The sequence below is a fragment of the Saccopteryx leptura genome, chromosome 6, assembly GCF_036850995.1.
Source record: "Saccopteryx leptura isolate mSacLep1 chromosome 6, mSacLep1_pri_phased_curated, whole genome shotgun sequence".
NCBI classification, from domain to species: domain Eukaryota; kingdom Metazoa; phylum Chordata; class Mammalia; order Chiroptera; family Emballonuridae; genus Saccopteryx; species Saccopteryx leptura.
Window position 1 is genome coordinate 77,980,176 of NC_089508.1, and position 13,224 is coordinate 77,993,399.

A 13,224-nucleotide genomic window follows, 5' to 3' on the forward strand; every position below is an offset into this window, starting at 1 on the left:
TGGCCAGCCCTGACCCCACTCGACCTCCCCCACCCTTGTTTTCATCCACTCCTTACAAATATCTATGAGGGTCTGACATGGTGGGCCTGATACCAGGAGTTGTGGGGTCACTGAGTATCAGGGAAACCAGATGACCCCCCTGTAAGCCCGGAAAGTGTCCTCCCGGAGAAGGTGTGTGTATCCTGGGCTGAGGCTGGACATACCTCATAAATGGCGAAGCCAATGGTAAAGAGGTTGGCCCCCAGCTTCCGGTCTTTCCGTCGGTTCTTCTGCATCAGGGCCACCAGGAAGCTGCAGATCACCTCTGAGTCCTCAGGGTCATCGTCCTCCTCCAGGAGCTTCAGACGGTACTGCGGGTTGGTCCAGAAAGTGTCTGTGCCCCCAGAAAGAAAATGTACATTCAGATCTGCCTCTTGGAGAAAGGGCAGGAAGGGAAATGGGAAGAGGGAACATATCTATCTTTGTCTCCCACATCTAGGTGCTCAGCAAATATAGAAGGAACGATTTAGGCATCTAATTATTTGGGAGGGTGGGTGGCAGGTAGCTAATAACTTACATAGATGGAGCTGCCCTGATTGGCTGTGTGCCTCTTCCTTTCTCTCTGAACTTTCATTCTTAGTCTTTGCTGATGGCTTTGCTTTCCTCACCTGTCCCTTAAATGGTATTGATTCCTGGGATTTGGTCCTAGACTTGTTCGCTCAGCCCACCATTGTGCCCCCTAGGCTGTCTTACCCACTTTCACTTTTTAACTGCCCCCTACATGCTGATGATGCTTGAACTATAGGTCCCAGCCTCCATCTCTCTTTTGGCTCCCTCCCTCCCTCCCTTCCTCCCTCCTTCCCTCCCTCCCTCCCTTCCTTCCAGTACCATTCTACCTATACATCCAGCTCTCTATTACACATCTTCACCTGGATATTTTACAAGTGACTTATACTTTCCATGCCCCAAATTAAACTCCGCCCCCCTACAGCCCACAATCAACCTCACTAAAAACAAACGACACCTGGATATTTTTTTCTTGTGTTTCTTGTATTGCAACATTGACACCATCCACTCACACCTTCAAACCGGAAATCTTGAAGTCATTCTTCATCCTTCCTTCCCCACATTACCCAATATCTTCTTCCCTAAGCCTTCTTCTCTCCACCTCTGCTGCTCTTGACTGGGCCAGGCTTCATCATTTCTGGCTTGAACGATTGCAGTCACTGCTATCTCGGTCCTCCAGTCCCATTCTCAGCATTATGAACACAGTACTATTCTGACACACTGTCCTGTTTAAAAGTTGTGACCAACCTCCCATTACAAGCTTCTCAGCATGGTGGTTCCCTTCTCAGTAAAATAAGGAGGGTTTGATAAGATAATGTATGTCTGGGACTTAGAAGAAACTTGGCAAATGCTAGTTAATATTATTCTACCTAGAACTTATTCTGCTCGGTCCCTTCCCCTATGCAGAGCTTCTCCCACCTGGGAAGTTGCGGCAGCCTCCAGCAGAGCAGCCCCTCACCCAGCGGCCCTCGTTCACGGACACCGTCCAGGTCTGAAGCTTGTCAGACTCCAGGGCATCGGCTGTGAGGTTGCAGATCTCCAGCTTTGTGAAATGGTAGATGAAATCGTCATATGACATCCTGAGAAGTTGGGAGAAGAGAGAGACTCATATGGGAGGCTGGGAAAGGTAAGAACCTAGGGCTAACACAGCCCATTAAAATAGTCCAGCAGAAAGTGGTTACAGTCCTAGAAAAGATCCTATCCTCCTTCTTTAGGATGAACTCTGTCAATTCCGGTGTATCCACCCCTAACTATTGTCTTTTTCAATAATGACTCAAACTCCTGTGTCCTTGATGGGAGAGGTCAGCAGCAATTCAGTTTTCCAGAAAGTTACTGTGTGACCCTCCCCTGGGGCACCATGCTAGCCCTAAGAGAGAGTTCGGGAAGGACAATTAAGCAGATAATTTAAAGGGCGATGAGTATAAATTAATTCTAGTCCTAAGGAAGACAAAAAGGTCCTGAAGAAAGTTCCCGTTAAGCTGAGACTTGAAGGCTGAGTAGAAATGACCTGCATGAATATAAGGTGGCATTGGTGAGCAGAGTAAGCAGAGCTTCCCAGGCTCAGAAAACAGCTCTGCGAAGGCTGAGAAGCAAGTTTCCGGAGCAGCATGCATGGTGGAGGGGCACAGGGGAGGCAGGAGCCGCTCAATGCTGGCTTGTTTCCTGGCTCAGTCATCACTGTGACCTGGTGGGCTCTTCTCAGAACCTCACGCTTGCTGGGCCTTCAGCTGGAGGAGATAAGGGCCCAGTTCTCCCAAGGGCTGGAATCTGACAGCCTCTGCCTGGGAATTGAGGTTTGAGATTTCAGCTCCTGAACCATCCCTCGGTCCTGGACTCACCAGAACTCTCCATCCTCAGTGACCTGGTGCTGCAGACGGGCCTTCTCTTCTTTGTCCACAAAGCTCCAGTCCTTCCAACTGGAGGGGAAAACGAAGGAATTATGGAACGAGAAAAGGAAGGCCTGGTGTGGGTTGGGATAGGAGGTATCAGAGAAATACAAAGAAGTTCAAACACATCTCCAAACTACAGCCAACGTGAACCATCAGAATGCAAATCTGATCTGATCCTCTCATTGTAAAAACCAGGCATTGCTTTCCACCAGCCTCAGGATTAGGATCAAGCACCTCAAGTGGGTTTATAAGGGCTTGATCCTTCCCTAGCTGAGTCTTTTACCACTCCTCACACTTTAAAGCAGTGGTTCTCAAACTTTTTGAAGTCAGGGCACATTTAAAATCCTACAGATAATTGTAGGTGCACTATATACAAATTTCTGAGAAATATGTTATAATAATTAAGTCAAATATTAAAGAAAAAAATATAAAGTCCAAGTGTGCTTTTATGGTAATTAAACAAAATAAATACGACAAAATTAAATTTATTCTGACATTAAAAAGCATTTTTGTTATATTTTTTGAGTTATGCTTTTTAAAATTCATAAAAAAAAGAGGGGTTAAAAATTTAAAAAACAACAAAAAAGCTATCTTTTTATATACAAAGATACATTCTTAGTAAGATTTAGTAAATTTGGCGGTCCCAGCACGAATGTGTTACGTTTTTTCATTCTTGTGTTTATGAGAAACATGAGCCTGATGTGACCTAGGGATTTCTTCAATGTTTGGGCATATATTTGAAAGGCAAACTCTCATTTCCTCATCAATACATTGAAGAATTTCTCTCTTTTTACTCTTAATTGTGTTGAGTGCAGAAAACCCCCACCATACATATCATCTTAACTTTACACCAAACAAAGGATAGAAGAAACTTGCCTCCAGTCTTTCTGGGGAACATGGGGGGTAGTATAAACAATCCAGCACCACAGCTTAAGAGTCTTTTGCAATCTAATCAGGCAAGTGAGGTGGGGGTTTGGGCAGACTATCAGTTTACAGCCAATTCCCCACACCTCTGTACCCTAAAATCTAAACTTCAAAAATCCTGTTGGTTTTTTGGTCCCCAACAGGCACATATTTCTCTGGAATACCATAGGGCGCACCTGGAAATCTTCTAGGGCACACCAGTGCGCCCTGGCATACACTTTGAGAACCACTGCTTTAAAGGTTAGTAGTTGAGCTCTGGAGATAAATAAACTGAGGTTCCAATTTAATAATACCAGTGCCAGCTGTGGAACCATGGATAAGTCATTTAACCTCTCTCAGCTTCTGTTCTCAGCTGCAAAAAGAGAATGATTGTATATGACCTGCCCACAGGGCTGTGATGAGCAATACATGAAATAATGTTTGCAAAACTTGTAGAACAGGGCCCATCATCTAATAAGTAACTGTCTGAAACACCAGGCACATAAACATTTCTTTTTCCCTTCCAGCCCAGGAAACAGCTCAGGTCGTGTTTCTAAAGGCTGGGCAATTTCACACACTCTCTATCCTGAAGAGAGAGGAAATGAAGCACATTTGTGTTTCAGGCATGATACGGAGAATGAAACTAAACTGGGCTGACCCTGGAAAGGTAAGGGATGGAGTAGTCAGGGAATGCTGGAGGGGAAATGGAGTCAGGAGACCAGAAGGAGAGATGCTGTGGGAAGGGGAGCTTCCCCTTGAGTGGCCAGGTGCTGAGAGCCACTTGTCAGCGGTGCCTGCAGTGGAGGCTTTGGCAAGAAGGGTTAAGGCTGGGTACCAAGCTCTGAGGCTGGAGAACATAGTGAGGGTTCCTGTGGGTAACTCCAGGCAGTGGAGTAGACAACTGCTGGGGCACCGAGGTCCCAGACCAGACAGCCTAGTTCTACTGCCTCCGCCTTCAGGCAACCTTGCCCCACACCTTACTGTCCCTGCTTATAGAGTCTCCTCACCTACCCATCACTCCAGGAGCCGTTCCACTCCACCTGGCCCCAGGGGTTCCGCAGCCGCACCAGCTTCACCTTCTCACCCTTGAACAGGGTCTTGGGAAAAAGAGAAAAAGCTCTCACGACCTGGTGCCTTTCTGGAAAGGGGGTCTTCTGTCTTGCCCTGAGGGCTGCGATGGGGATGGGGAGAGAATCCCATACAGGGGCTATCCTGCCTGGTCCTGGTCAAGGAGACTAACCAGAGCTCCCTGTGGAATGGTAGGATGAAGGGTCAGACCTTAAGACAGAGTCCTCTTGGAGCAGGGCTTGGCCATCACCTCACTATCTTCTCAGAAGTATTTCCCCAGTGAACATCCAGCTCTTATGAGCCTTGGGGGAGGAAGCAGGGCATATACTATAGGGCCCTGCTAGCATGTTAGGTAAACTTGTGTGATTTAGAAAAAAAAAACAAACGCCCCTGCTGGCTGAGAAACTACAGGTGAATGTCCCGTCTAGATGAACCAATCAGAAAAAGGTACCTACCCTGGCCAGTTGGATCAGTGGATAGAGCATTGGCCCAGCATGTGGATTTCCTGGGTTTGATCTCCAGTAAGGGCACACATGAAAAGTGAACATTTGATTCTCTTTCCCTCCTTCTCCCCTTTCTTTCTCTTTTCCCCTCTTGCAGCCAGTGGCTTGATTGGTTTGAGCGTCAGCCCTGGGTGCTGAGGATAGTTCTGTTGGTCCAAGCATTGGCCCCAGACGGGGGTTGCCTGGTGCATCCTGGTTGGGATGCATGCAGGAGTTTGTCTCTCTAACTCTCCTCCTCTTACTTAAAAAAAAGAAAAAAGAAAAGAAAAAGATGCCCCATCCTCTAGTCTGTTGTGTGTGCGGCTCCAGATAACTGGCCCTCTCTGTCCATCCCTGTGTATGTGGTACACAACCTGACCAAATATGTACAACAGGTCCAACAAGGTTCCTATCTCTGATGTGGCCCAGTAAAACCAGACGTTCTTGGAGCAAAGCATTGTAACTTTTTGGCCATGGAAGAACAAGAAGCAATGAGAACCTATGAAACGAACTTCTTAAAATTAAAGTGATGTCTGTTTATTCCTTGGAAATGTTGAGGGAAGTGGCTATCTTTAGCACTAAAAACAAAGCTAAACTAAGCACCATCTGCTGGTAAGATCCACTCTTGTGAGTCCTTATGATCCCTTCCAGCCTTTGGCCTGAGCCTTGAGTGGATCCCCTGATTGGAGGCAAGCTTCATAGCTACAAAGGGACACAGAAAGCTAAATCCTTACTTCAGGAGCTTAACCCAAGTAAATCCTCAAGTCCCATCCCCCCCAGCCCTGCAGGCTTACCTCCTCCAGCCCAGTGACAGAGTAGGCATGCCCTTTGACTAGCCCACAGGCCATTCTTGTCTCATACTGAACGGGAACAATGGTCTGTGGAGCAAAAACCAGACAGCCTGTCAGGGGCTGGGAAGCAAAAGTTCTGCCGCCTCAGACAAAGTTCACTTTCTGGGTTCTGTGAGGATGAGGACTCCTCCACACCCAGAAAGTGTGCCTCTGGCCATCAGAAGACTCTTAAATATAATAGAAGACACTTGAAGAATATAATTCTTTTTATTTTTTTATTTTTTTATTTTTCTGAAGCTGGAAACGGGGAGGCAGTCAGACAGACTCCTGCATGCACCCAACCGGGATCCACCCGGCACGCCCACCAGGGGGCGATGCTCTGCCCCTCCGGGGTGTCGCTCTGTTGCAACCAGAGCCACTCTAGTGCCTGGGGCAGAGGCCATGGAGCCATCCTCAGCGCCCAGGCCATCTTTAGCTCCATGGAGCTTTGGCTGCTGGAGGGGAAGAGAGAGACAGAGAGGAAGGAGAGGGGGAGGGGTGGAGAAGCAGATGGGCGCCTCTCCTGTGTGCCCTGGCCTGGAATCAAACCTGGGACTTCCGCACTCCAGGCCAATGCTCTACCACTGAGCCAACTGGCCAGGGCCAGAAGAATGTAATTCTTATTGACCCATTAAGAATATAAAGCTAACTGGGGAAAAAAAAGCATGTTGCAAAGAGGTACATAAAATATGACATTAAAAAATAAAATGAGCTTTGGCTGGGTTGGCTCAGTGGTAGAGCATCAACCCAGTGTGTGGAAGTCCTAGGTTTGAGTCCCAGTCAAGGCACACAGGAGAAGAGACCTTCTGCTTCTCCAACTCTCCCCCTCCTCCTTTTCTTTCTCTCTCTCTCTCCTCCCTTCCTGCAGCTGCCATGGCTCATTCAAGTAAGTTGACCCCTGGCATTATGGCCTTGCCTCAGGCACTAAAATAGCTCAGTTGCTGAGCCATGGAGCAGTGGCTCCAGATGGGCAGAGCATTACCTGGTATGGGGCTTGCCAGGTGGATCCCCATTGGGGCACATGCAGGAGTCTGTCTCTCTGTCTCCCTGCCTCTCACTAAATAAATAAATAAATAAATAAATAAATAAAAATTTAGATTAAATGTATGCATAAGAAAAATCTTGGGAGGATATATACTAAATGTTAATTAAGAGTTATTACCTTTTGATGGCGAAAGAGAGGTTATTTTTTCTTCTGCTTTACTATATGACTCAGTATTCCTCAATGAACATGTATCACTTCTTTTTGTTTTTTTTAACAATAACAGAAATTTATTCTCTCACATTTTCAAAGACCAGAACTCCAAAGTCAAGGTGTTGGAAGGAAAACATGTACTATTTCTGAAAGTACTAGAATATAAACTCTATGAGGGGGGAGAGACTTTGCTTTGTCCACTAGGATAGTGAACAAAGAGGAGAGAATTTTCTTTGTTTGCTAGAAGAATACTTGGCCCCTAGTAGGAGCTTGGTAAATATGTGTTGAATGAGTAAATGAATGAATTAGAAGAGAAACATTTTAAAATAAATAAAGTCTCTCTTGTATGTCTTTCCGTTAATTCATTATCAGAGAAAAGTGTCTGGACCATGGAGAGGAGGTACCATGGAGATTCTCTCCAAATGCTGTCTCTCCCACCCTCAGGAGCCTTGGAGCAGGCAAATTATTCCAACTCAGACCCTTGGCAGGCCCCAGGTGGGGGTCTGTGTGTCAGGCGCTGGCTCTGAGGAGAGTGTGACACCAACAGGGCCGGCTCTGCGGGTTGGGGGCGTGGTCATTCCTGACAATTGGAGGTGTACACACCCGTGTTGGTCTGTCATCTGAGCCTGTAGGGATGAGGTCTGAGTCCCTGAGCAGCGAGTTATCCATGTTCCTCACCATCCGTGCAATCAACTCCCCCATTTTCAGCCCAGAAGGAGAGGTTCCATAGGTCATGTTTGTGCCATCCTGGGGCCCAAAGGGGAGGGCAAAGGATAGTGCGGGAGAAGGAGAGAGAACAAACATAGGAGGGTGATAAAAAGGGAAGGAGGCCAAAGGAAGGGAGGACACAGACAACGGAAAAGGAAGAGATAAACAGCATGAATGGAGAAAAGGTGGAGAAAAGTGATACAGGAAGAAAATATTCATCTCCGGGTGTTTTAGGCTAGCTGATCTTCCCAAGCTTTCCAATCCATGGGGGAATATTTGGAAAGGAAGGAACAGTAGTTCAACTTGGACCCCTTCCTCAGCAACGGAAAGCAGACCCCAGGGCAGGTATGTCTCCAGAAACTCAGGAGGCCTGGCCAGTCAGCCATCTCCTTACCCTTGGCTCTGGTCTCAGTTCAAACCTTTTGTTGCACTGAGAGGGGGTGTGCGGGCTAAGCTTCTAGGTTACGGCACAAAGCCCATGCCCCAAGTGAGAGATGTGAACAAAGCTCAGTGACTGAGAGGCTTTCTTAGGGCACCAGTGGGCCCAGAACCATAGTCAAGTATATGGCCTGCTTAATGGGGTCATGCTGGGACTTAGCAGTTTCAGCCACAGAAGTGCACATTGGCATAGGCCTCTGGACCTCATCCCAATACCCCAGGGCTTGACGTGTCCTTGCCCTACCTCTTTGTTGAAAATCCCCAGAAACTCTCCTACTTTGAGAAATTCCCAATTTTCAAAGTTGAGTGCCAGTTCCTGCTTCCTAAAACAAAACATTCACCCTGTCCCAGAAGTGGACCCTATGCGGCTGGTCTTTGGGTAAGGCTTTCTGATATTCGGCTGCTCCCTGCCCTGCACCCGCCTCCCAAACTTACATCAATGGAGCAGCCCATGAGGGAGCCTCTTTCGATGGCCTTCTTCATGATCTTGTGCATGTCTCTGGGAGCATCCTTGATCTCAAAAAACTCTGTCACCCCTCCTGTGAAGTCCTCCATGGCCTCTGTCGTGTTCCCACCTTTCAGAGCTTCATAGGAACCATGGAGCCTTCGAGAGATGATGAAGACCAATCTGAGGTCATAGCGTTCCAGGAAACATGAGCCAAGGGTCAATGCCACCAGAACTGTACTCTCGGGGGCTTTCAGACAAGATGGTAGTGTAGGTAAACAGAGTACTCGCCTCCTCCCACAACCACACCAAAATTACTACTAAACTACAGAACAATTATCATTCATAACTACCTGAAATCTGGTTGAATGAAAGTCCTACAACTAGAGAATTAAAGAAGAGGCCCCATCCATACAATAGGAGGGGTAGAGATGTGGAATGATATGGTCCCACACTCATGTGTCGCAGATAAGAGTCAGAAGGGATATCTTGGTTGTGGAAGTGCCCCGTGAGGAGCAAGGGGTCCCAGCCACACACCAGGTCCCTCAGCCCAGGGTTTCAGTGCCAGGTAGAGAAGTCCACATAGCTTGTAGCTGTAAAAACTAGCAGGAGTTGTGGTTGAGTGAGATGGAGTCCCAGGCAGTTTCTCTTAAAGGGCCTACACACAGACTTACTTGGATTCACTCCCTCTGAGCTCCAGTGTATGGGGGGAGAGGGAAGGGAAAGCAGCAGCTTGAAAGGCACCAGAGACATAAGGAGAGGAAATAAATTGTCTGGCATCAGGACGAGAGCTGGAGTGGCAGCTTTCTCCCAGACAGAAGTGCTAGCAGAGGCCATTGTTCCATTGATGAGCCCTCCCCACACAGAGTCAGCAAGCTCTATTTCTGAGACCCTATCAACCTGTTTCACACTGTTTTTCCTGCCCTGGTGACTCCTTGAGTTCCTGCCTCACCCAAATTTTGGGCCACCCAAGTGGTTTCCCGTGGCTTTTCAATACAAATGATCTGTGTTGGCTCATCCTTTGTATTTCCCTAAAATCTCTCAAAAAAGCACCATCTAGCCTATGTGTGCCCCATACCTTTTGCTAAGTGGCCTAAGGCCCTGCACTAGCAGCCAGCCTTGGTTCACAGATTGGCTTCACTTGAACACCTCCAAGCCTAGCACAAGTAGCAGCTATCTTCAGATCACTTTGTAGCTCATGCCAGGTGGCCTGGGGCAGAACACAGACAGCAGATGACCTTGGCCTGCACACCCAGTGGACAGCTTCAGTCCACGTTGAAGCATCACCACTCAACCACCTCTGCAAATAGCACACTCAAGAGGCAAACTCATCAGGCACCAGAGCTCCACTGAAGTAAGTCTTGATCTGTGGAGTGGGCTTCTGCACAGCTGATCCTCCACAGTGGCCACAGCTACTTGGCCTGGGGATAAATGCCCCCTCCCCCACCATTGACGTGTCAATAGTAATCAAGGTTCGACAACAAGAGGAGGGTATACACAACCCACATGGGGGAAGAACTTTGAGTGACCAACTTGGGTGACTGGGGGGGCTGTGCCACTGGACCCTACAGAACACCTACTACATAAGGCCACACTACGAAGGCCAGGAGATGTAGCACCGCTACCTAATACATAGAAACAAAAACAGGGAGGCTGCCAAAATGAGGGGACAAAGAAACACAGCCTGTATGAAAGAACAGAACAAAATTCTAGAAAAAGACTAAACAAAATGGAGACAAGCAATCTACCAATCAGTTCAAAACACTGATTATAAGGATGCTTAATGATTTTAGGGGAAGGGTAGATGAACTTAGTGAGAAACTAAAAAAAAAAAAAAGATAGGAAACATAAAAGCAAAAGTAGAAAACATAAAAAAGAACCAGTCAGAAATGAAGAACACATTAACTGCAATGAAGAATACATTACAGGCCTGATCTGTGGTGGCGCAGTGAATCAAGCTTCGACCTGGAACACTGAGGTCGCCAGTTCAAAACCCTGGGCTTGCCCAGTCAAGGCACATATGGGAATTGATGCTTTCTGTTCCTCCCCCCCTTTCTCTCTCTCTCTGTCTCTCTTCTCTAAAATAAATAAATAAAAATAATTTTAAAAAAATGAGGGGATATTTTAAAATGAATATTAAGCAATAAAATATCCCCTCAAAAAAAAAAAAAAGAATACATTACAGGCTCTGGCTGGGTAGCTCAGTAGGTTAGAGCATTGTCCTGATATACCAAGTTTGCAGTTCTATCCCTCGTTAGGCACATATAAGAATCAACCAATGAATGTATAAATAAGTGGAACAACAAATTGATGTCTCTCTATCTCCCCTCTTCTCTCTCTAAAATCAATCGACCAATAATAATAAAAAAGAATAGAGCCCTGGCTGGTGGCACAGGGAATAGAGTGTTATCTCAGAGCACTGAGGTTTCTGGCTTGATCCCAGGGTTGCTGATTCAACCCTGAGGTCGCTGGTTCAAGCCCTGGTCAGGGCACATATGAGAAGCAATCAATGGATGCACAACTAAGTAGAGCAATGAGTTGATGTTCTCTCTCTCTCTTTCTCAAAAAGAAAAACAAATAAAAATAATTTTAAAAATTTAAAGAATACATTACAGGGAATCAAAAGTGGAGTAAATGAAGTGGAATATAAAATCAGTGATTTGGAAGATAAGGAAGCAGAAAGTGCCTGATCAGTTCATAAAAAAGGAAAAAGAATTTTAAAAAATGAGGGTAGTGTAAGGAGCCTCTGGGACAACTTTAAGCATATCAACATTCGCATCATTAAGGAGAGCAAAAAATTAAAAACCCATGTGAAAAATAATGACAGAAAAGTTCCTTAACTTGGTAAAGAAAACAGACATACCAGCCCAGGAAGTTCAGAGAATTTCAACAAGATGAACCCAAAACGGTCCACAACAAGACACATCATAATTAAAATGCAAAAGATTAAAGATAAAAAGAGAATCTTAAAAGCAACAAGAGAAAAGCATTTAGTTACCTACAATAGAGCTCCCATAAAACTGTCAGCTGATGGCCCTGGCCAGTTGGCTCAGTGGTAGAGCATCGGCCTGGCGTGCAGGAGTCCTGGGTACGATTCCCGGCCAGGGCACACAGGAGAAGCGCCCATCTGCTTCTCCACCCCTCCCCCTCTCTTTCCTCTCTGTCTCTCTCTTCCCCTCCCGCAGCCGAGGCTCCATTGGAGCAAAGATGGCCCGGGCGCTGGGGATGGCTCTGTGGCCTCTGCCTCAGGCACTAGGATGGCTCTGGATGTGACGGAGTGACACCCCAGAGGGGCAGAGCATCGCCCCCTGGTGGGCGCGCCGGATGGATCCCGGTAGGGGGCATGCGGGAGTCTGTCTGACTGCCTCCCAGTTTCCAGCTTCAGAAAAATACAAAAAAAAAAAAAAGATTACTCTACTCAGCAAAGCTATCCTTTAGAATCAAAAGACAGATAATGACTTTCCCAGATAAGAAAAAGCTAAGAGTTCATCTCCACCAAAACAGTATTATTCAAAATGTTAAAAGATCTTTGAAGAAGAAGAATAAGGAGGAGGAGGAGGAGGAGGAGGAGGAGGAAGAGGGGAAGGAAAGGAGGAGGAGTGGGAGGAGAAGAAAGAAAATTAAAATATATAAACAACAAAATAGCAATAAATATATATCCATCAACAATTGAATCTAAAAAACAAAATAAACAAGCGGAACAGAAACAGATACATAGATACAGAGAACATTTTGATGGTTGACAGATTGGCGGAGGGTTGAGGGAATGGGTGATAAAGGTGAAGGTATTAAGAAGCACAAATTGTTGTTATAGGATAGTCATAGGGATGTAAAAGACAGCATAAGAAATATACTCAATAATATTCTAATAGCTATGCTGTTAGGTAGGTGTGAGATTTATAGGGATGATCACCTGGTAAATTATGTAATGTCTAATTACTAGGGTGGATGCCTGAAATTAATATAATAATGTATGCCAACTGTAATTGAAAAAGAAAAAAAAGAAAAAAGTTTACCAAAACAATATTTTATATCTATGTATTTCTTGTTTTAATGTTATAAAAACTGCTTTAAAATTTTAGTTTCAAGTATTTATTATGTATATAAATAAAATTTATCTGTGATTATAAAACTTGTATCAGGTGACTACTACATTCACATCTTAATCTAGATTTTTTTTTTTGATAAATTCCTTGGCAGAGCATCAGTGATTTTAGGCAGATTAAATCTTCCTCACTAATCTGTATGCCTTTAATTTATTCTTCTTGCATTATTAATGACTAGGGCTTCCAGCGCAGTACTGAATAGAAGTAGTGAGAGTATATAAACTTGTATTATTCTTGAATTTTAAGCAGGTGGTATTCATATTTTATCATAAAGTTTGGTTTTAGGTGTGGGTTTTTCATAAATGGCTTACATTAATTTTAGGATTTCTTTTCTGTTCTTTTTTTGTTTAGTTTAATGAATTTGTGCTGACGTTTGTGAAATGCTGTTTCAGCATATATTGATATAATCATATGGTTTTTCTCTTTTATTTTATTAATATGCTAAATAGAATTGATGTTCAAATGTTAAAACAAACTGCTTCTTGGTATATATCCTATCTAGTCATTGTATATTATGAATTTTACATATTGGATTTCATTTTCTAATACTATCTTAAAATTGTTTAAATTTATAAGAAAAATTGATGATTTTTATTCTTTATAATGTTTTATCT

General features: G+C 45.0%; 1 protein-coding gene across 1 annotated transcript in view; it reads right to left on the minus strand.

Annotated features, from left to right (window-relative positions):
• CAPN3 (calpain 3) overlaps positions 1-13,224 on the minus strand; it is a 66,276-nt gene that overhangs the window by 10,881 nt on the left and 42,171 nt on the right. Inside the window, exons 5-11 of the mRNA XM_066342638.1 lie at positions 8,495-8,663; positions 7,517-7,660; positions 5,683-5,766; positions 4,350-4,435; positions 2,385-2,462; positions 1,465-1,625; positions 204-373 (exon numbers count right to left, since the gene is read on the minus strand). Of these exons, the coding sequence (XP_066198735.1) occupies positions 204-373; positions 1,465-1,625; positions 2,385-2,462; positions 4,350-4,435; positions 5,683-5,766; positions 7,517-7,660; positions 8,495-8,663 (892 nt within the window). The remainder of the gene's footprint in view (positions 1-203; positions 374-1,464; positions 1,626-2,384; positions 2,463-4,349; positions 4,436-5,682; positions 5,767-7,516; positions 7,661-8,494; positions 8,664-13,224) is intronic.